Here is a 23,255-nt window from a genome sequence, read left to right as displayed (position 1 = left end):
AGTAATAAATGCTTTGTCATACACTTACAATACAGAGTACATCTATTGAAACACAGTGCTTACACACGGTTAAATACACTGGGTGCTTCTGTTACACTGCAAACTATTTCCTGTTTTTAATTCCATGAGAATGGAGTGGGATGAGTTAATGCAAAAAGAATGTAAGCAATACCACTAAGATGACCGGTTACATTATGTATACACTAACCAGACAGAATGTATATGTACTAATAATTTACATCACTGGAAAGCTATCTTCTAATTCTGATAACATAAATATCACTGAACTGGCTGGATCAAGGCTGTCATCTTAGTTTTGTTATATGATCCTTGAACAGCAGGCTTGCTGGTTATTCCAACATATACCAGTTACATTTGCATGTCGTTAGCACTCTATGCCATTATTTATAGTTTACAATTTAATCATGATTGGTTCATTTTATTACTGAAAAAATCCTGCTAAAATATCAAGTATCAAGTGAGAGAAAGGGTCACGCTATAAAAAAAAATAGCAGTATTCAACCTGTGGTTTTCCCTATTTTGACAGACGCTTAGATTTTAATTTGAATACTCTCTGTATGAGCAAGAAGAGCTTGTTTTCTGTTTATCCACTTCAGTCTGTATTCTATGCTATCTTGTTTTGATGGCAATACTGTCATAAGGCTAAATATTCACAACCTTGAATTCAAAGCTGCTGTGCAAGTTAGCCACCATTTAATTTTCCATGAACTGGTGATTAGTAGCTACCACTTTGCTATATGGCACTAGGGGGCGTTCTGACTACCAGTGCACAAATTCATCTGTCATCACACCAAAATCAGCTATATATACATATATATAAAAACTCCCAACCATTCAGAAACAAGAGATTTTACTATTGTAAAATGCATAGACAGAATGATTTCAAGAGGAAGGCGGAATCAGTTTTAAATGTTGCACCTCCAAATTTTGGCCCTTCCTATTTGTCAGCTCATTATTCACCAATTTAGGACTAGATAATTATAATCAGTAACACAGGTTAGCGCCAAATTAATTTGTGATAAATATTACACTGGAATCTCTTGCCAGTCTTTTGATACTGCATTGATCACAGTTCCCAGCTCTATCTCGTAAAAGATAATGTAAGCCCACGTGAGAAAAAACTAAAAGAGCTATTTCATTATATCCCACCTTTCAAAACTTTCAGCAGTTGTCTTATTGATTTGGTTTAAAATACATTAATCGGGACTTCTACTTCTTCAGAATTGCATTGAAACTAATCATGACTTTTCACACTGACCTTTATCACTTTGAGATCTGTTCTTAGTTTTATGTGCCTGAAGTAATGCCTGTTAACATTAACAGGAGCTACATGGGGAACATCAGCAACAGAAGAGATCCCACAGTGGGTGAGACATCTCTCCCTAGATGTTCATCATGAGCATTTAATTAAGCCTTAAGTGGGAAAGCAACTCAACGAATAACACAGCAACACTGGAATAGATGTGTTTTAAAATAAGCTCATTGCAACAGTGAAGACGTTGCCCAAAGACTAACCATGGCTCTGTGCCCTCATTTGTGAATTCAACATAAGACAGAGTTGTTTAAATTAGAAAGCCACATTTCTCTGAAAAACATATACAAGTATGCCAGGAGCACAGAAATGGAAAACAGGGAGAGAAAGTGCTGGTGTAAGTTTGTGAACAACTATGATGGTCTTTCACAAGTGTTAATTTCAAATTCTAAATCCCCTCTCACACCCACCAGCACAAGCTTCTCCAAATTCTGTAACTGCAACTACACATGCATAAAAGCCAATTATAAATTTAACTTCAGAATCTAAACATCTAAAGGGCAAAAAGCTTCCTAAAATTATTCACAGTGCTTCACAAACACAGAGGTAGAACAAAAAAAAGCTGCAGAAACCTCTGCAAAACACAAGCCCATTCTTTCTTACTTCAGCCTCTCTTTCAGTTGGAAAGGACCCTGCCAAATTTCATTTGATTGCCTCTGAAGAACCAAATAAAACAAAACCAGGAGACCTGGGTAAAGGATTTGGTATTTATGTGGTAATGAAATTATGTGGAGCTTCTTAAACACATGTAATACCTGAAAACAGCTGGTGGATTTAGCATCAAGAACTTATGGGCCCATTAGAGTTAACATTCAAAAGGTATTGATTTGCTGGCATTACTCTGTCACAATTACACTCTCTTCTCATACACTGAAACGTTGTGTGCCTTAAAAAAATATGGTAACATAATGGCAAAACTAAAGTCAGTCATATTTCAAAGGCATGGTCACTTAGGCCACAAATATGCATAAGACATGATAAAAAAAAATAAATGTGTAGCAGAGGGTAGAAAGCAGTTTGTTTTCACCTACCCACTGCTTTTATTACCAATCACAAGAAATGTCTGAGCAGGATTTTAGATAGGTTGTTTCTCCAGGAAATACTTCTTTCATTCCAAGACAGCTATCTGGATGAACAACTATCCAACAGTTTCCAAAACTCTTCCATAAAGAATTCCTCATGGTTTTCTTCTGCCATCTCTGTTTTTTCCAGTAACAGTAATAGGAACAACAGGTATTTTTGTCCAATATGAAAACACTTCAGAGTTTATTTGACAGATCAAACAGCAATGGCTGCCAGCCCTCCTGACAGTAGGCTCAGGCTGCTTATTTCACTGAAAAATACTGGCACCTGACAATACATGCTTGAAGAAAGAAAGGTGAACAGTTCAGGTAAATAAAATCTGACAAGTATATTACTCAAGCATGCACTTCAAATATTGTAGACTGTTTAAAACTTAGGAATGCCCATGGATTACTCAAGGGGAAAAAAAAATTATAAGAATATTCTAACAGCCTCAATAAACAGAAAAAACCAAAACCTGGAAAAACAGATTAAGAGTACATATTTCAGAGGGATTTAAGTGTGCTGTCTCATTGCAGCCTAAGCCAATCTAACTGCAGGCTGTTCCATTCCTGCCCCCTACCTGGTGACAATTTTGGCACTTGGCATTTCTGAGCACAAACCTGACAGAAGACTTAAACAAAAAAAAAAAAACCAAAAACCAAAAAAAACCAAACCAGGAGTTACACCCCAATTATGGAAATGTAAAACATTAGAATAAATGCGACTTAGCCCAGTTTCCACCGATCTTCTATTCTAACATTGAGGGCATCTAAATTAGCAAACCCTACTATGGTAGTAACTTAGAGCTAGTATTATTACCTGGTTATGCATTGCTTGTGGAATGAAGGAATATGTCTGTGTGTTTTCCTTTCGCCCCCATGGCCCACTGCTCAGTATATTAAACAGTTTGCCATTCTGATTCATATTCCTTGACTCTTGATCAGAAGATCTTCAAAAGTTTATAGCATCAGATTTGAAGATTACTAGTCTGGGCTACTTAACAATATTTGAAAGAGATGAACTGTAACCCCTTTTGGTGATTACACTCTCAATATTTACCATACTGAAGGCTTAAAGATGGGAGAGACAGGTGAGGTTCAAAATTAACACTACCAGAATGACTCTGTCTTACACAAGTGATTTAGACTCTCAGTGTTGAGTCTCAATGCCCAGATGAGACATCACCTATTAAAGAACACAGTTATTTTTTTGTTGTGATGATGTCCTTAACTGCAAAGAATGCCTGTAACTTACTTAACTTGCCCCTTTTCCCACATACCAGAGAAACTGTGAAATAAGGACAAAATAATTGTAGTGTATTTATTTGGACTCAATCTCTAATCTAGCCCAATCTGTTCAGTCTAACCTTTCTCACTTCCCTTCCCCTGTTCCTTAGTTACTCCAAAATCAAGGTATTTACACTGGGACAGCATAGAACATAACACTTACTGAAATTGTGGAAATGATAATGGGTAGATAGTGGTAGCAAAAAAGACCCAGCAAGCCATATTGTATAGTTGAAACTCTTCAATCCTTTGGTATTTTTAAATAATTAGGTCACTAGTAATTAACATAAAGCTATCCAGCAGCAACAGTCAGCATCAAGACTAGAGGAATAAAAAGAACTCAAGTCTGCACATTAACTGAAGTAGAGATAAGTTAGGGCAAGAAAAGAGTAGGAAAAAAGGGTTTTTTGCACTTGTCAGGCTAAGCTCACAGACAATTTGAAGAATATTTTCTATGAAATTCAGGTTTAATAAAGCTAGGCAATAAATTAAATTTAAGAATGTATGTGGTGTTTGTGGGGAAAATCATGAAATATTCTTGAGTCGGGTTAGATATTTATGATGTGATGCCTATCAGAAATACTCATGTCAACTCAGCCCTAGAAGTCAAACAAATTTCCAGTGTTAAAAATAGTTAACTGAGTAAGATCAGATCAGAAAATTATTGCTTGAAATTAATCTGATATCTGAGAAGAACTGTTATGGTATTTTCAAGGACATCGCACAAATACTAGTAAGACTGATAAGGCTGTGCTCATAGCAGGTGAAACTTTTCAGAAATAAAGGTGCTAAGGTTTTGATTTCTTAACAAGTACAACCATTTAGAACTTCAAGAAGATACATTAGCAGGAAAAAAAAATGCTGTTGGCAACTTGATAATTGGATTGACCCCACGCTCCATTATGACAACACACTCTTATAATTACGGTAATGTCTAAATGAGTGCTAAATATTAAGGCTGTAATGAGTCATGTTGTTTTACACATGTTTTTAGCAGAGCACAATGCTAACAGCATCTGATGACTTGGCTCCCGTTTCCTTTCCAAGAAAAGCAACCCAAAAGTCCTAACAGCAACCTGTTCCTGCTTTCCTGTATGGGTCAGGAAATCAGGCCTCTGTTTCCTCTCCACATGCTGCAACAGGAAGAGCACTGCAGAGCTACTTCCTAAAGGAACTCTTCTCGCCCACCCTTTCCTTGACAGCCCTGAAAGAATTATGTGTATTATGTACGATGGGGGAAGGAGAGCCAGATTGCATGTCAGCACGGGTCACAGTTACAATGCAGCAGATCTCAAAAAGGTGTAAGGTCTGATAAGAAGCAAGTCTTCTCTACTTGCTGTGTCAAATCACCAATAGTTTATCTAAAGGTCTGTGCCCTTGAAGTACATATATATCTTGTTTTTAAGCATAACTGGAAATACCTTTCTGTCAAGAAAAGTTGTCTGGCCATGTGACTTTAGATGGTGTATGCAGTTATTTTTCCAGCCCCAGAGATAATTAGCACAAGGGCAGTTTGCCAGCTAAAGCTGAGAGAATATCCTTCACAGCCTTTCTGGGCATTTGTGTCCTTTTCCAATTTTTATGCTGCTGTCACTGGACTCTGGCATTTCTTACCCAATTCATTTGCTTTCTGTGGTAATCATATGCAATGAAGATATGCATGGCCAACATTTAAACAGGCTGCAGATCAATTAGTGGTCTTAAGTTTATCTGATTTTTATCAAAGAAGACAGAGCTTTGGGTCGATTGTCAGAGCCTGTGTCAAGTTGACCTTTTCAGAGACGTCTACATTGCCAGTCCCTTGGGCAACTTGTTGTCCCCTGTTAGTCTCTGAATGGCAGAAGTCTGTTCTGCTCAAGCACAAAGTATACACAGATGTCTATATTACATTCTTATAGGTTTGACAGCAACTGCATGTTGTATCTATAAACTGTCCTTTAGCAGTGACACTTCCTCAATGATGATAAGCTAATTTATGCAACTAAATCTCCTTTGTGCAGAAACGAAAGCTAATTGAGTCATTACAAAGTAATTCAGGAAGGAATACCTTGTATAAATTGGCTTACTTTATAAATCCTTCTCAAGTGGTTTTCATGCATCCTAAGTGGTGCTAAGCAGTTTTGCTGCCATCAAATACCCAGGTGAAAAAGACAGCTTTACAGAGCTATAAAAACATTATTTTAAAACAGCAAAGGGAAGAGACAAGAAAATAAAGGTAAAAAGAAAGTGCATACATAAAATGAAGAGGAAAGATTTTAATTACCTGAAACAGTGGTAACTTTCTCCTGGCTCGGTTTTCTTGGCACTTCAGCTTTGGAAGGCACACGTTCTTCTGCAAAACACATAACTGCAAATGAAACTCTGAAGGGACACCTCAGCTGACAGGAATTACAGCCCACATTAGTCTGAAAGCCACACTCTACTTTTCCAGATCGTAAGCCCTGTTTACTATTTTGCATTTGTACAGAAGTTGGAGCGTTGTTATTTCTGTGGTTTCCCCCCACCCATCCAAACACTCGAAGAGCTTTCTTTCAAAATCTCAATTGTGAACATCTGTTTCCCTTTTCACTCTGCTCCGAATGCAGTAATACAGAGCTGCAGTTCTGCTGTTTTTCAGTCACTCCAAGACAATTAGAATGAGGGTCCTGTTCTGCTACGTACATTTCTTGCCAGGATAAAGAAAAGGAAACCGAGGATTGAAAAGGGATCCCCAGCCCATGCAAGAATTTAGAAGTTCTTAAGAGAAGTATGTGTAGAAGGCAGAGGACATCTTACTTTCAACACTGTCAGACAGACACACTAGCTGGACACCTGCATGATGGGAATGCAGCCATTACAGATGCTATGCATTCAGTGCTCCTGCCTACTGTGCCTGACCATGGTTTTAAGCAAGCCAGACTGTATCAAATAATTCAGTGCAAGTTTAGGAGACAAGAAAAGAGAAAGCCTGGCAGTGATCAGCTCTGAAGCATGTTTTCTGGCTAGCAGGCTTGGAAAACTCTGAAATCCCCACAGGCAGTTCCAAAAGATGTGCTCCATACTCCTTGCCCAGCACAGACAGGGAACTCTCTCATGCCCACACCCTCACTTAAGTAAAGCCACGCTCCACTCAGGACAGGGACATAATATCTGCTCCTCACATTTCAGAGTCAACAATTCTGTTGATGAGGCAAAATGTGAGGGTATTCTTTCTTTAGGTTCATAAGGAAGCAGAAACAGATTTAGCTTGGCTTTTAGAGTCTATCAAAACTGGCAAAGCTGCTATACTGCGTGAGGAAAGTATATTGATAAACCCACTTCTCAAACAAGAATTGGACTTTTAACACATTTATAGTATTTGGGTTTGCTACTCATCACATCTTATACAGATATTCATGCTTCTTTTTAAGGCACACATTTCAGCAACTAATTTTGATATGTTATTAATGACAGACGACAGATACAGAACTCATAGCTTTTAAAAGGGTCCTTATTGTGCAACTTTTATGTAATTGCCTATCTACTTTGACAAAGAGTGAATTTGATATCAACAGTTCAAAGGATTTTTAGCCTTGTAAAAATTTGATCTATCCACAAGACTGTTCCTGCAGACATAAAAGCAGATGTTTAAAGCACAAGAGTAGACCTGTTGAAATGAGTATGCATAATTGCTGCTAACCTATATACGCAGTCCTACAAATATTACAATTACATCATGAGATTCACTCTACAAAGAGTTTTGAACTTCTGCCCTACCAAGCCAGCGCGAAGTTTTTTGCTGCCTGACTCCTGACTAGCTGAAAGTCTGTTTGAGATGAATATAGATGATTATTTGAGCCAAAGGAAAAAAACAAAAAAACCCCAATAGAACAGGGAAAATCTGAAGCAGCGGCACAACACAAAACACTTCAAACTATTTACTGCATTCAAATTTATTCCCCCAACTTGGCATAAGGCTTGTTGCACATTTCCAAGAACACTCATTTGTTTATTTTAAGCACTCACAATTGATGCATAAATGGCAAAAATGCATTCCGATGCGCTGTCCGGAGCACTAGGAGGCACTGTCATTCTGTGGCTTCCCACCACTACTACACCACTCGCAGGTAACATTATCCCATTATCAGTCACATTTTCTAGGTTTGCTCCCTTTTCCCAGAACCAACCCAGTTTCATCCAACACACAGTATTATACATTGATTAAATAAATGTTGATATTACATGTTACTGAATGTTTGGACCTACATCAACTGCAGTGTTGAAAGTACTGTGGATTTTAACTCTATCACTGTCATGGTCATCAGACTAGCTTAAACTGAGGACTCGCTTTAGTAGAGGGTATTTCAACTGAAGTAAAACAGCAGAGGAAGTTTGAAGAGATTTTTTCACAAGGTACAGTTGAATACATGTAGATCACATTGTGGTTTAATGGAAAAGTTTAGAACATATGCATTCCCCTTCCTGAAAAACCTATTTCCTAGAAACAGGAGTTCACCAGATCTGTATTTGAACATGAAAAAAATGTCTGAACGAAGGCTCTTTGAATACAGAAAAGGTCCCAAATTCAAAGGCTGTCCGTATTAGCACACAGGTTTGGAACCCAACCATCCCCACTTACCCCACTTCACTTTACACCACAGAGTTGTCACAGAGAGGACAAAGTTTCAGGTGCAATTAGATTGGAAGAGGCACTCCAGAAGCATATGGACCATGGTCCAGCTGCTAATGGTCATTCAGTCCATGGAACCAGACTAAAGTGACTCCATTGGAAACCTCTTCTGAAACACGCACAGCACGAACATCAGGTCCTCAGCTTGTGCTTTATAATCTGTTGCAAATGGTCCACACTACTAGCTAATGCAATCATGCTTACAGTCGAGCAGATGTAACAGGCTTGGCTTAGGGCAGTAAAAAAGAACCTATGGTTCTTAATAGTGTTTTCTGGTGTTATGTCCTGAAGCAATAACTATGTGCAGGAGATGTCCTTTAAACAAAGCAACCTCAGTTACCCCAGGAATTACAGCTGTAGTCAGATGCAACTAGTAAAGCTTGTGTTGCAACATGGAACAGAGACAAAGGATGAAAAAAATTAAAATAAAAAAATACAGTAGAAGTCCATCTGTATTATTAAGATACTGTGTAAGAGAGTCATGCAGACCTTTAAAATAATCTGCTACGTTTCCTCTGTATCTCTTCACACCATCACTACCACTGCAGTGAGAGAAATACTCTTCTCTACCTTCTCACTACACCAAAATGAGACTAATCAATGCTAATCAAACCAGTGAACTCCTCCAGAGCTGTAGATCCAAAGAACCCTTGGGATACAGCTTATGATCTATATTCTGCTGGCACTCAGAGACTCTTAACGGCACACAACCTACAAAATTCTTGTGGTGACAATGCAACAAGGAACTAACTGTGTCTGTTAAGGGATTTTTTCAGTTAGTCCATGAAAGTTGTTGAAAATAATTTACGTATTTAATTTGCAGTCTGAAGAAAAAACAGAAAAATAATCACCCAGTCATAGATGATTCTACCATCCCCACAATTTTAAAAGTGAACAATTAATTCTACACTAGCCGAGTTTTTTACATTAATCCATTGATTTTTTCCTTCCAATTTCTTTTCCTTAAAGGGGGAGGGGGGGGAAAAAAAAAAAAAATCAGACTACTTCAGTATAAAATAGGTAAGAATTTGGCTTGAACAGTGCATTCCTTCAATGGAATGTGGTATCCCCACGATAAATATGCATAAACTTAGCAATGTCCTCTACTAACACATTACTTAACCATCTTTTTACATTAAACTCTAATTTAATGGCATTATTAATTGGTATTCTACTGCCTTTTCTGACACATAGTTATTGCACAATACTAGTTTATACTTTGGATAATCCCAGTTTATGGGTTAATATATTCTATTCAACACTTCAGTAACAGTAAACAAAAACAGCTCAGCTATGCAGCAAAATCTACCAAACCACACAGATGGTTATAAGGTTTTCATTGTGTGGTTTCCATAGCAATCATATTGCAAATCTGGAAGCTTCTTGCAAATAAGCAGCTTGTATTTATATGCCTCTCGGTTGCAGCATGGAACCCTACAACATGTGAAGCTGTTATTCCAATCACAAATTATTAGAAAAATTATTGGAAGATGTTTTGATCAGTTCAGGTAAAAACCACTGCAGTGAATTAATTTCTCATCTATTTCATAACGATACAAGCAATCACACGCTTGTAATGCACATTAATATATCCTCATTTGAAATCTCACTGTGGTATCAGGTTATAAGCATACAAACAGGTCTTGTAAGACAGACCCCCACAAAAATACTTGCATTATTCAATAATCAATTAAAATAAAAAAATCACAATGTCATTACTGTTGTACTCAGCGGGGATGACAGATGCATGCAAACAAAAAGGTGTGTATGTGAAGAACTCTGTTGACATTGAACATCATGGGTCTATACCGCTTTGTGCAAGAAAAAGTAAAAGATGCAATAATCTTGGTGTTACCATGCCATTGTTCCTCCACGCTGCTTTTTTGCTACCAAATAATGACTCTGCACAAATTCCCAGATTTATAATTTTATTAATTGACCTAACCCTGTAACAGATGGGTTATTACTGTAATAAGGAACATAAATCAATCCAGCTAGGTAATTTTAAAAAAAAAAAAAAAATAGTGAGAACTGGCTTTTTTTTGTTTGTTTGTTTGTTTTACGAACAAGATTATATGTTTAGCAAAACATTTAAGAATTCCAATGAAGGAGCAATAAACATGCAAAATTTATTAACAAATAATTTTTATAATTTGGCCAAACTGACACCTTCTGCTAGTGTTAGTAGTGAAGGCTAGAGACCAGCTGGGGTCAAAGGAAAAAGAATTAACACCCTGTTTTAGGCAGGGCTGGCAAGCTGTCTTACTTGAGGCAGTGTTCCCCAGCCTTGGGGAGGGGGTCCTCTGCAGTATTCTCACTACATACACACCTGTACCTGCCTATACACTTCACCCAAACTCTTACGGGGTTTTAGCCTAAGCAGCTTGATAACCCAGAGATCCTCCATGTGGTGCTTGATGCTAGGCTTATTTGCCTTGGTGTGTGTATTTATAATGGCAGGTATTTTCCTTTCTGGTGTCTTCTTTTAGACTCCAGATGCACCCATTCGGTAGGGAGAGATCTCCAAATCCAAGTAGCAAAACTCTAGCTTTGATAATCCTCCAGTATTCCAAAAGATCTGTCCCTTTCCCCCAGTCCCTCCTGGACATGACAGATTACTTGAAGATTTACACACAACTTCTTGACATTTCACCCTGCATTCCCAGTAGCACTCTGGTGCACACTGTAAAAAAAAAATAAAATGAAACAGCTTGGAAAAGGCCGCTGAAAACAGTGCTATGCTCAGGGTGTGAAATCTGGGGGGTGGCAGCGAGGGGGAGACAGACTATTGTTTTATTAAAGCTCCATCTGACTGTACTGGGGTGCATGGTTTGGGGACGAAAATGCCTCCAGGACAGTGACAGAAGTGGGAAACAAGCTGGTTGCTATTTAGAGAAGAGATTATAAATGTAATAATTTCCTACCATGACAGAAGAGAGAACAATTCTTATCTTACTCCTATGGGTCAGCTAGTTACCACCCAATGGCTCAAACAGAGAAGTTATATTCCTACATGACAAACCTAAGTGAAAAAAAAAAAAAACAAAACGATTTCCACAACAGAAGCAGAGGAGACAGACAGAAACAGGGTGACCCAGACACAGGTTAAACACTGGGATTGCAGATGAGGTGACATCAAAGTATGAGCAGAAGCAGAAGTTGCATCTGAATAAATGGTCACCACTGTGCTCAGAAATACGATGGGAAACAGACAATACAGAATTGTATTCCAACAGAATACAGAAAGAGACCTCCAGGTTATGAACAATATAAAAATATATTTTAATGAAAAATATTATGCACACTGCTTTATTTTTAGTTGAGGATAACCCATGATGATTCCTAGCCCAAATTCCTTTCCAACTCATGTGATCCAAGTCTGATTCCAAGATGGAGGCAAAAGGTTTCATTCAAATATAATATCCACTAAACTGGATGAGACCTCCAACTAACAGTTTTTGCCCAAGTTTTAATTAGCTCTTTAAAAACAACCATTATTTAAATTCTATAGTAAGGTTTAGTATATGCACCGCACTGTCCAACCAGTAGACAGTAACAGAAGCCTGTTATTACTACTGACAATGTACTGACCTCCCAATGGCCTCAAATAAATAGCACTGGCTGTGCAAAGTGAAAAAGCTAGAATCACAAAATACTTTGGGATAGACAGGACCAGTGGAAATTGCTTAGTCTAACACCCTGCTCTGAAAGTTAGATCAAGTTTCTAGGAAACAGCATTTGGCTTCTTTTGGTACTCCATACTAAGCTATTCAGCAGCAGTTTATAAGGGTCTGTGTATTTTAATAGTTCACATATGAGACAGCTGAAGCTAATGACTTTATAGAACGGGATTAGCTCAAATGACTCAGTTTTGTCCAGATCTTGCCAAGTCTCCAGATGTGAGGTTTCCTGAATTCCTTGAAAAATCCTGCGCTTTTTTATCCCCCTCAGTTGCACTCTGTATCTTGAAAAGGTGCTACTGTGCACCGCTGTTACTCCCAATTGTGCAAGCAATCTGAATAACCAAACCAGCCATCTCACCTAAAATTAAAGCACTACCTCCTATTGAAAAGACCTTGGAAAAGTTACCTCCTCATCCTCACAGAAAAGACTAGGTAGATTTTGTTATAAATTAACTCAGGATCAGTGCTGCAGGAAAAGGAGGCAAGAAGGAGAGAAAGTGATATTGGAGTCCTGGAATGTCACTTAGCCATCTTCTAGGAGGGGGAGAAAAAAAAAAAAAAAAAAAAAAAAAAAAAAAAGAAAAAGAAAACCCTCTTAAAACCACCTTCCTGTGACACCACCCAGTGAATCCAAGCATATGTTATGGTTTGGCTTAATCAAAACCAAAAAGCAGATATAACATTCCCTTCCTAACAAAAGCATTTTGGAGTTACAGCATTTGCTAAACTAAAGAGTGAAGTAAACCAAAAAAATCCCAGTCCCACTAGGGACAAATACAAAACACACTTTAAGGCTGTAGTTTCTCTAGTCTTGTGCAGAATGTTGTTTGGATCGTATAACTATTGCTATGAAGAATAACAACAGAGTGAAGTAGTATAGAGAAATAAGTTTGGAGAACTGTTTGAGAAAAAAAATCTCTTTCTGAACACATCTGTGAAAGAGACACTGCATTTCTCCTAGATCATCACACACATACCCATCCACATAAATATACTAGGGCAATGGATTAAAAAAACGTATTTTTAAAAGCAGGAAGATACTATATGACTTCTCACTAGTTTACTGGAAAAAACAAGCAACAAAATATTTTTTCTAGCAGAAAGCATGAAGACTAAGTGATCAAAGAGCACGTCTCTGTCCTTGCAGGAAAAATAGTTACCCATGCGCAAGACCGAAAATTGAGCACTGTTGGCAAGGTTGTCCACGCTTGTTGCAAAGTGGATCTTCTCACTCTACTGTTCATAACTTTACCAAGTTTTCAGGAAATGTAGGAGCATGCTTTCCTCTACTTACTTGCCCTACTTTTTGAGACCTGAATATAAGTTAGCACCTTTCCTTGTTCTTTTTCTTTCTCCAGTACCAAGTGTCCCAGGGCCTTTCCTTCCCTGTCCTTGCCCCATTCTGTAGTCACAACCAATTCATATACAGACTCTACCCCTCTTCAGACCCCACAAATTTTCTTCATTTACCAAACATGGAGGTTGTCTGTATGAAAGTCAGTGTTTCCAGGGCTTCACAATGCCCTTTCAGGCTTTAAGAGCAAAGTATCACAATAGCAGGAAAAACATACTCAGTCACCTGAGCGACAGAACAGAATACGTTCATTAGGGCAACTGAACAACCCACAGAGGTACAGACAATTCCTGGGTTTAGTTTTGAATGTATTAAGATTTCATGAACTCAGCTTCCTGCCTGGAGTGTCCTTTCAAACAAGCAATCTTCAGTCATGTTTTGAGTGACAGCTGAATCAACTTAGTTGTGCAGTTCCTACCTCTAGTCTTCCAAACAACAAATTTTAAATCTCCAATTTAAAAAAAAGCAACAACGTTTACATTCTCTACATTCTCTTTTTTTTTCTTAGATAAACAGACACAAAAGAATTAACAGTTTGTCAATTTAAGGTTACAGGAGGAAAAGAATTAGCTAGTCTGACAGAATTAGGAGGAATAAGAAGTATGTAAAACCTTAGCTATACCAATAGCAAGCTTGGGTGGAGAGGAGGTAGAAAAAGGCAGGAAAAACAGGAGTACATACCAGGAAAGACCATTTAGAATGTCTAATTTTGAAATACTAAAATTTCTTTGAAAAAATGATCTAATTATTATTAATAAAATTCAATACAAATACGCCAAAGTGCAATGTGCACTGCATAGAAATAAGGGATGGGTTTTGCACTGACCTTTTTATTTCCTCATGAAGAAAGACCTGATAATAGTAATTCTTCTCAAGAGAAAAGATAAAGGTCATCACAAGCAAGTTCAATCGTGGATATGCACACAATAATTGTAATGAAGAATAAAAGAAATTACACAGAGATCCACTTCCAGAAACTCATTCATTCTTTTACCATTTTTATACTCGCAGACACTTTGTATTTACAATTAAAGTCACTATTTCAGGGGTTTGTTTTCAGAAATCAAGTCTCTCGGAACTGTCTAATCCTATATGCTAAGTGAACTGGTCAGAATTTATTAAATTTAGAAAACAAAAGATTATTTGATAGGCCATCAAACAAGGTGATAATTTCCTAAGTGACTTCAGAATCCAGCTCCTTACAAACTCCTGAAGTTTGATTAGGCGATTTTTAAAATGTTACCTTATTTTTTTGATCAAGAGATTAGGTAACTTCCACACCTGAACAGAAGCATCTCTGAAGTTAAAGTTTCATGTTAGCTTCAAACAAAAGCACAATTTTGGCTCCACTTCTAAAAATGTTCCTAAAGCCTCAAATTTGGCATAAAAAAAAAAAAAATCAAGGCATTAGGCATCTTACCTAAATCTGTACTTAAACATTCAAAGGAATAAAATATTTTCAGATACTGTTCTTAACAGGCCTCAACAATGTAAAGGAAAGCTTCTGGGGTTTAATGTTTCTACACGCTCTATTATTTAGCTGATTAACAAAAAATGCTCCCTCTGTCCCCCCTCAGCCTCCCAAAAAAGTAGTTGCAATTATTGGACAGAATGCAAATTAGTAGCTCAAAGGAACAAAACAAACAATGATTTTGCAGTTGATACCGTGGTTGTGTTGTAGGTTCACAGGAATTTGTGCTAGATATTGCTTGCCTAAATACGTGTAGCATGCACATAAGTACATTCTTATATATAAACATAACAAAGATTTATGTGAATTCACTGTAACTAAAATAAATTTGTTTGTTCCCTCAACCCGTAATAGCTCTTAGTTATGTAAATAGTTTAAGTGTTCAACATGACATTTTATAAACCTTATTATTAAAATGTTTTGCTAAAATAAATGTGGTGGCTATTAAAATCTACATAGAAAATATAAATAGTTCTCTGTGTAAATACATCTAGCAATCAAATATGCAATTAATTAATCTATACTGTATAAGTGTACTACAGTGTTATTTGACAACCATGTACAGGGGTTATATTTCTCAGGCTTAAATTTATATGATACACAGAAAAAAAAGTCTGTAAATGTCAAGTAAAGTTTCCCATACTCGTTGATCAGCAGCAAGATATAAATTTTAAAACCATTTCTGAAAACTACATATCCCTAATTGTGACAAATGTGACTTGACATAATATTTACATACATAGAATTCATAAAGAAAGCATCTTGTTTAAACCACATAATATCCTTTAATAATCTGCAGGGTTAAAGCATTCAAATTTATAGTCTGATTCCAGAAATGAACTTACTCAAAAAAGGGACAGAAGACAAGGCATTTCAGCGTAGCTCACTTTAGTGAAAGGAAACACAATACAGTTGTTGGCATATTTCCACAAGAAAAGTCTGGCTCCCAGATGCTTCTCTTATAACTCCTTTAAAAACGTTCCACCAAGACGTTTTTGCATTCTCTGTGTTGATCATTAACCACACATTGACAAAAAAAAAAAATTCAGCAGCTTTCACCCTTCGGGTATTTTCATGAAAAGTAACAAACCCACACCACTGCCTCTTTTCACTGTTTATGGCCCATGCCATCAAATTAAATTATGTCAACTACGCTAAATCCTTTCTCCAGCTTAAATGATGAAATAAAGCAATTGTAAAAATGTTCTTGGTATGATTCACTAGTAAACAAAAATCAGGTTAAATCAGAAATAAGCAGAAAATTATAGCTGCAACACAGACCATTTACACATACCATGTTTTGGGTAACATTCCCACATTAATTTTTAAAAATACCATCCCATTCTCATACATAAGGACCAGAATGGGACCAGCAACTCTGGATGCCAGATCTTACTACCCCTACACACCACATACTGTGACGCACCTCAGAGAGATGAGGTAGTACAACAGGGATCTGGAAATAGTTCATAAGCAGCAGATGACAACTTCTCCCCAGGTAGCTCACTGTGTTACCGTGGGACTGGCATGCAGAAAAATCCAGGGCTCCCAGAGTCCCAGATCACTTGAATTCCCTTGCAGCCAGTGCTTTCCAGCTCTCATGCAAGAGATGCCACGCAGTCCCAGCTACACTGTAAGAGCCACCATTTGTAGGCCTGAGATAGGCAGTTTAACTAGGAATTGGATCTTAAGACACATACGGAAATTATGACAAAATTATATCCGTCTTGAACTTTTGTTTATTGAATTACCTGAAACTGCTGTTCAATATTTAGTAATGGGGGTGCCTCACTTCTTAAGGAAATAAATTTGAGGCAGGTATAGAAGCAAGTATAGATTCAGTATATTTCGGGACAATGGAAGGACGGCCTTCATGCTAGGGTCCACAGGCCTTTCTGTAGACAGTGCCTTGTTTTGAAAATGAGATTCCTGCCTTTAATTTCCAGTTTTACTCACTATTGCCTTCAAGATTCAAGCACAGATTAACTGTTACAGCCTACTAAGACAAAACCCTTCCACAAACCACAGACAGAAGTACTGGAACCAATTCCTTAAGGATATTGAAAGCTCATAAGATTAGACTAGTTTTCATTAGGACACAAACTCGGAGTTTTTAGGTTGGAGGAAACCAAGATCTGCTAGGAAAAAGCAGACTTCAAAAAAAGGGCTGAAACAAAATATCCCCTGTGCCAACCATCCCCTTTCTGGATGAGAAAATTTTCCTCCTACCTTGCTGCCTAATCCAAATCTCACTGACTTGCCAAAAACTTTCCTCAGTCTCTTCTGGCCTCTTAAGAAAACATTCTTCCCTCTGCTGCTGAAGCTAGTCTGTGTACCTGCACCCTGCACTTCCCTGGAGCATCCCTCTCTCTCTCCAGGGCACAGCAGGCTCCTGCATCTTGCCCCCTCTGCCTGGTCCACTGCAGTCTGGGAGCTGTACCCTGCTGACCATTTTCCTTTCCTAGGAGCAACCAACCTGCTTCTTTCAAAGATTCCTACCCGGCCCAGGGAGCAGCAGCCAAGACAAGGAAATAGGCAGCCTTTTCCTATGTTGCCTTCCCTGTACATGTGTAAACTACACATGACATCCATTGCAAACACAGCACACTGTAACACACAAGCAAATCAGGTATACGTGCATGTGGCCAGCAAAATTCATGAAGCCCTAGTTAATTAGTAATATTTTGTTTGGCTAATTTCTCCATTTTGAGGAGAGTGGGAAGGAAAGTGAGGAGCAGATAAAAAGCCCACTGAGAGAAAAAGACATACACAGAAGGTTTTACGCTGATGCCTTACTTAAGGCTGAAAAATTCAAATAAGAGATTAGTATCTACAGTAACAGAATGATTAAGTCAGCCTTTAAAGCCCACCTTGCTGGGTCTTATTTGAGAATCCAGTTGTATAAATTATGGTTCTTTAATAGCTACCTTGTGGAAACCAGAAAAGTTGAGAAGTGATAGCCTGAGGCACTGTATAACCTCTGGTTGCTCTTGTTTCTCAAAAAACTCCGCCTAATGGTTTTAATAGCCTGATATGCAGTCATTCGTCACAAATTCAAAAAGTAAAGGTTCCTTGATCTACCTATACAGTATTCATCACAGTTATACTCAAGCAGTACAGCAAGCCCAACATTTCTATTTTCATAAATATACATAATACAATTGACATTTTGCTTTGAACTTGCTAAACTACAGCAATTCCTCAAATTTATGGTTGATAAACTATCTCACATACCAAGCCATTTCTTCTGAATGCTTTGAATTAGAATTATTGCACCGCTTCTTAATTAGATAAAAACAGTGCTAGCAAAGAAAACTACTTTGCTTTCAAAAGAACGAACTTTGGGTCCATAACCCATTGAAGACATGCATGCATAAACAAAGCTTTGTTCACATTTAACATGAAGCCAGCTGTCAGAAACAGAGTCAATGCTGAAAAAACTATGATACAAGTGAAATTACTTTGTGTGATCTTTTTTCTCGCCAGGATGACAAGCTTTTCTCAGACAGGATTCTATCTCTTAATAACAAATAACTTCTGTCACATACTGTTCACATCAGATTGGTTTTACAAATCAATAGCGTCAAACATTGTTTAGTGCTGCTGCACAGAAAATTATATGAAAGTGATTGATCAGTACTTGCATTAAAATACCTTATTTCAGTAAGTAAATTCCTTTCACTGAGTTGTGTGCTAATTAGTTTTTGAAAGAGTTCTTTAAACATGAAGCTGCATGATTAAAAATACTTGCTTTTTAGATATTATTAAGTTATGCCTTCTAATTTTAAGTAAACAAGCATCAAAATGCTAATAGACAATGCAGATTAAACAATCTATTCCTGGTTTATTTGGGGGGTGTCTGATTGGGCTTTAGGGTGTTGTTTTTGTTTTTTTTTAAAACTCTGAAATACAGAAATAAAATTCAGCCTTTGATAACCCAAGACTTTGATAAACACAGCTTTCCAACATGAACTCCCTTAATTTATTGTAACAGTTGACCACAACTTCAGAAGGTCACTACTATTTTCTCCACTTGCAAACTCTGAAACCTATGAGTTAAATGTCTGAAAACTATGAAGCTTTGCATGCAGTTCAAAGAGAGGAGAACAAATGCCTAAACTTAACAGCACACATTTTCTGTTTACTGTAGAAATTGTAATTAGCGGTTTTGAATTTCATGCTGACCAAGCTTTCCGCAGCAGGAGTACATTACTAAATAAAGAATACTCTTTCCTAAGAGTATTTCTCAGTAGACAACCCTACCCCACGTCCAACCAGTGACTATACCCCTCACATGCGTATCAAGACTAAATATGAATCTTCAGTTATTATTCCATTTTTATTGCCCTCCTCACTTACACGTTTGTGAATGTGTGTGTGACGGGGGGCAGAGGTTGCATTGCATCACGGACAGTAGGCTTCCTGACAGCTATGGGCCACCTGTTTGTCACAGACCACCACTTTATATTCACTTTACAAGAAACACAGAAGAGCCCGTGAACCTTATTTTTCCTCCCAAAGACTTGCCACTTCCCACTCAATGGACATCTCATTCTTTTCAGCTACACCAGATTGTCTTACCTCCTCTTCCATCACTGACACCTAACATCAATGGAAAGAAAAGGTTCCCTCTTTAGATGTAGGATTACATTAACTGAAGATAAAGCCCAAGCTCTTGTGGCAAACAAAAGCTGAGGTCCAGGTATCAAGTTCCTAACTGCCTTCTGGATGCAGTGTCTTTAAATACAAAAAGTTGTCTGGATTCATAACTCATGTCTCGTGAGCATTTAGTACTAGCTGAAGGACACTCCAAGGTATATATAAATCCCACAAGTGTACTGCCTCAAAATCCAGAGTGACAGAGAAGTCAGACACAGCTCCATTTCATCATAGCAGTTGGAATTCAGCAATACACAGCTGAAAGAGGTTGTTTTTCAATTATTTCCCTGTCTGGCATATAATCAAAGACACTTAGTAGACCCCAAACCCCAGTGATCAAGACAACAAAACCACACATCTTGGACAGAAAAAAAAAAATCTTTACTATTCCTTGGCACCAAAAGGTAATTTACATCTGCTTTTCACTGCTTTTGTATTATTTTAATTACTTTTGATTACAGCAAACTGAGTAAGCCCTGTAGTACCCTCTTCTCCTTATTCTGGTACTCCACCTATCAGCAAGATATTATGGGCAAAAATATTCCATAATAACACGATGGCTAAACAAGTAAAAAATATTAATTTTTTAACAACACTGAGATCAAATCTTTGAAAAAAAATTGGATTGAAGAATGGCCTATCCTCACTACTTTAAAAGGAAAAAATTCCCTTGCTGTATTCTTGAATCTGAAAGATGTTTTAATGGAAATTATACAAAACACTTCCAGCAATTACTTTGGAAACTCATCTTTAGTACTGTCCTCATAAATGCTGATCTTCCATCTGGTCTTTTCAGCTTCAAATGTTCCAGACCCTACTTATACTTCATACTTTGAAAGCACTTAATTTACCAATTCTTTCTGTGGAAAAAAATAATAAAAACCTGATACCACATCAACATCATATACAACTTCTGTGGACAAGAAATGAAGAATTCCCTAACTACTTGAGGCAAGCAACAAATGTTGGGTAGAATTTGGACAACATACCAGGGTATATAATATATTGACTTAACAGCAATGATCACAAGTAACATCTCAAATTCCATAATCACTTGTGTCTCTGCTGACTTCAAGCTACTGCTCTGGTTTACAATGACCAATTAACAGTTTCTTCATTTTAACTTGCTGGTTTTAAGAACTAATTTTACAACTGCAACCCACAACTGGGACTGCTTGACACCAAATGCTATGTTGGGCCCACAGACCCTGAATGTGATATATTGAAAACTCTAAAATAAGCAAAAGTCTCCTGAAAAGGCATTTTCATTAACACAGCGCTGTGAAATCTTCACTTCTAGTGCCAAAAAGTCAATACATCTGACACTACATTTTGAGAACACAAATATTTGCTATGAGTCGGTGTTCACAAGTGACAGATCAAACTTACACTCAAACTCCACTACATAGTCATTGCTTCCTTCTTCCCAGGAAGAGGTAAATCAGAGATCACATTCTTCCCCGCCCCCCCCCCGCCCATGCTCACGAAAGGGGTACATCATCATAAAAACAATTTTCCTCTTCAAAGCTCAAGCAATCCAGCAACAAGAGAGGATGAGGATGGTATTAAGTTATGCTGCTTAACTGCAGAGGTTAACTGTTAGAAAAAATTAGGATGACAAAGCTGCTTAAAGAGACAACCATAAGACACAGGCAGGATGGATGATCATTCCCTACCCTCATGCACAAGGTCAGAAAAAGTTCCAAAACAACATCAATATAATTTGAAAACTATTTAAAATACCTTGTTTAAAATAACAAATTAAAAAGTGTTTCTTTGCGTAGCACACTTCCTGTGGTATAAAACTTAAGACATTTCTTACCTTGAGCCTTGCCCTAGTTACAGCTTCCCTAGCTAAGCTTCCAACTACACCTTAAACTGAACTGGATACCTGAGCTTTGCTTGACCACGATCCTTGGCCCAATCAGAGATGGAATCAATCCCAAAATTTAATTTACAGCACACTAAGAACTGATGCAAGTTGTGTTGGCTGGGTTAGTTCTCCACAGCAGTTCCCTTAGGTAGAGATCACCACAGCACTGAATTTCACTGTCCCTACCTCTCTCTCACCCCAAAGCTCTCTGTTTCAGACAGGCTAAGATATGGCACAAAGCCAGCAGTGCCAGCCTTGTGTCACATCACATTGCTTCAGGATTTCCAACCTTACCTATTCTGTAAGGGCAGCTTTTTATCTCCACGCACAAACTAAGCATCACCAAAGTAAGAATCAAACCTTATCTTTAGAAACATTTTAATGGAAACCATACTGTACGCTATGGAAACTACAGCTATAATGCAAGTTTGTGAGCAGAAAGAAAACAGAAGAAAAAAGACAACACAAGATTGAAAATTAAGATAAGAATGTTATCTTAGATTAACACCTCTTTTCTCCTATTGTGCAAGAGTGTTATAGACAGTACACAAACTGCGCTATGGTTGTAGAGAGAATCAAGGTGGCAGGCAGTAGTTAGCATTGCAGTTTTGGGTACGTGCTCCATACAGATGTGAAACCACAGAAGACAGTACTGAAGGCCTTTAAAAATTACATCACTGAAACCCTAAGTTAATAAAAAAAAAATTTGGTCTTCAAGGGCTGTAATAGATGACAACATCTTTAAAGCTGGCAAGTGTTCTCTCTCCTGACGAGGATAACTCCATTGTTTAAAACACCACTAACCTAAAAACTGTGCATCTAGGTAGCTCTACACACACACACAGTTATTTAATACTACAGTTTTAGAAGTTGTGTTATGTTACAGCTTATAATATCCAGCTGTGGACTGCAAAATTATATTGAGTGTACTAAGGTAGAAAATAAATAGCTAATTATGCAAAAAATGGGCCTTTATCGACAATATTTTTAGTTTTCCTTAACCAAGTTTTGCTCTGTGTTTTTATTAAAAAACAAAAAGACAAAAGCTTAGCTTGTTAAGACAGTATAAAGCTTTCTTTTCCTGAAGAATCTTGCAAGGAAGGTTTTACAAGTTGGGAAATCTTTGGCAGTTCTTTAGCAGTTCTGACGTTTTTTTACTCTACCTGAACAACCACAGTAAAACACTGACTAATACTGAGAACCAGGAAAATGATGCTTCTGTGATAAATATGAATTTGTATGTGCTATTAAAGAAGAAAGTGACTTAATAGATCAAAAGATTAATTTTCCCACCTCTCTTTGTACCCCCTCCAACTATCAACCTGCTCCTCCTGCCAGCAGACAGTATAAATTGAATTCCACTGAAATCTATGCTTTTAATAGGCTAATAGACTGTTACCTTTCTGGATACTGGTTTGAAGCTATTCAGCTCCTGCCTGGAAAATTCATCGACACTGTCTCCTGCCACAAGCAGGGGAAAAAAATAGCTAAGCAATGTGATAGCTAGAGAACGCAGCATCAGTCAGTTCTGATTACTGCAGCAGCTCTCCAAAACTCCCAATTTTCAAACTGTGCAAAATTTCCATATCTTCTTTTTAATCCAAACACTTTATTCAAATACCAAACCCAGCATTACAAAATGGACTGCATCATGAACTGGCTTCATTTGCTTCTGAAATGCTGATATAAAAAACACTGGAGAACCACAGAAATGCAAAATTTTACTTACTTGAGAATTCGTAAATTATAGTCAAATAAATAATATCAAAGTACAATGAGCTGTGTGCCTGAAATTCTGGATCTGCAGAAACAGAGGATCAGAGGCCTCTAACATCAAGATGCTTTGAGGATAAAAACAAAGTGAAGATAAATTTCTTCTCCAT

The 23,255-nt window shown here is 37.6% G+C and overlaps 1 protein-coding gene across 1 annotated transcript in view; it reads right to left on the bottom strand.

The window, feature by feature from the left end:
* Positions 1 to 23,255, bottom strand: part of SKAP2 (src kinase associated phosphoprotein 2) — a 117,138-nt gene that overhangs the window by 12,359 nt on the left and 81,524 nt on the right. Inside the window, exon 10 of the mRNA XM_035894062.1 lies at positions 5,948 to 6,016. Coding sequence (XP_035749955.1) covers positions 5,948 to 6,016 — 69 coding nt within the window. The remainder of the gene's footprint in view (positions 1 to 5,947; positions 6,017 to 23,255) is intronic.

The sequence above is a fragment of the Egretta garzetta genome, unplaced genomic scaffold (assembly GCF_000687185.1).
Source record: "Egretta garzetta isolate BGI_Z169 unplaced genomic scaffold, ASM68718v1 scaffold94, whole genome shotgun sequence".
In the NCBI taxonomy this organism is placed as follows: Eukaryota; Metazoa; Chordata; class Aves; order Pelecaniformes; family Ardeidae; genus Egretta; species Egretta garzetta.
The sequence above is the reverse complement of the archived record's forward strand: the minus strand, read 5'-3'. Positions and strand labels throughout refer to the sequence as shown.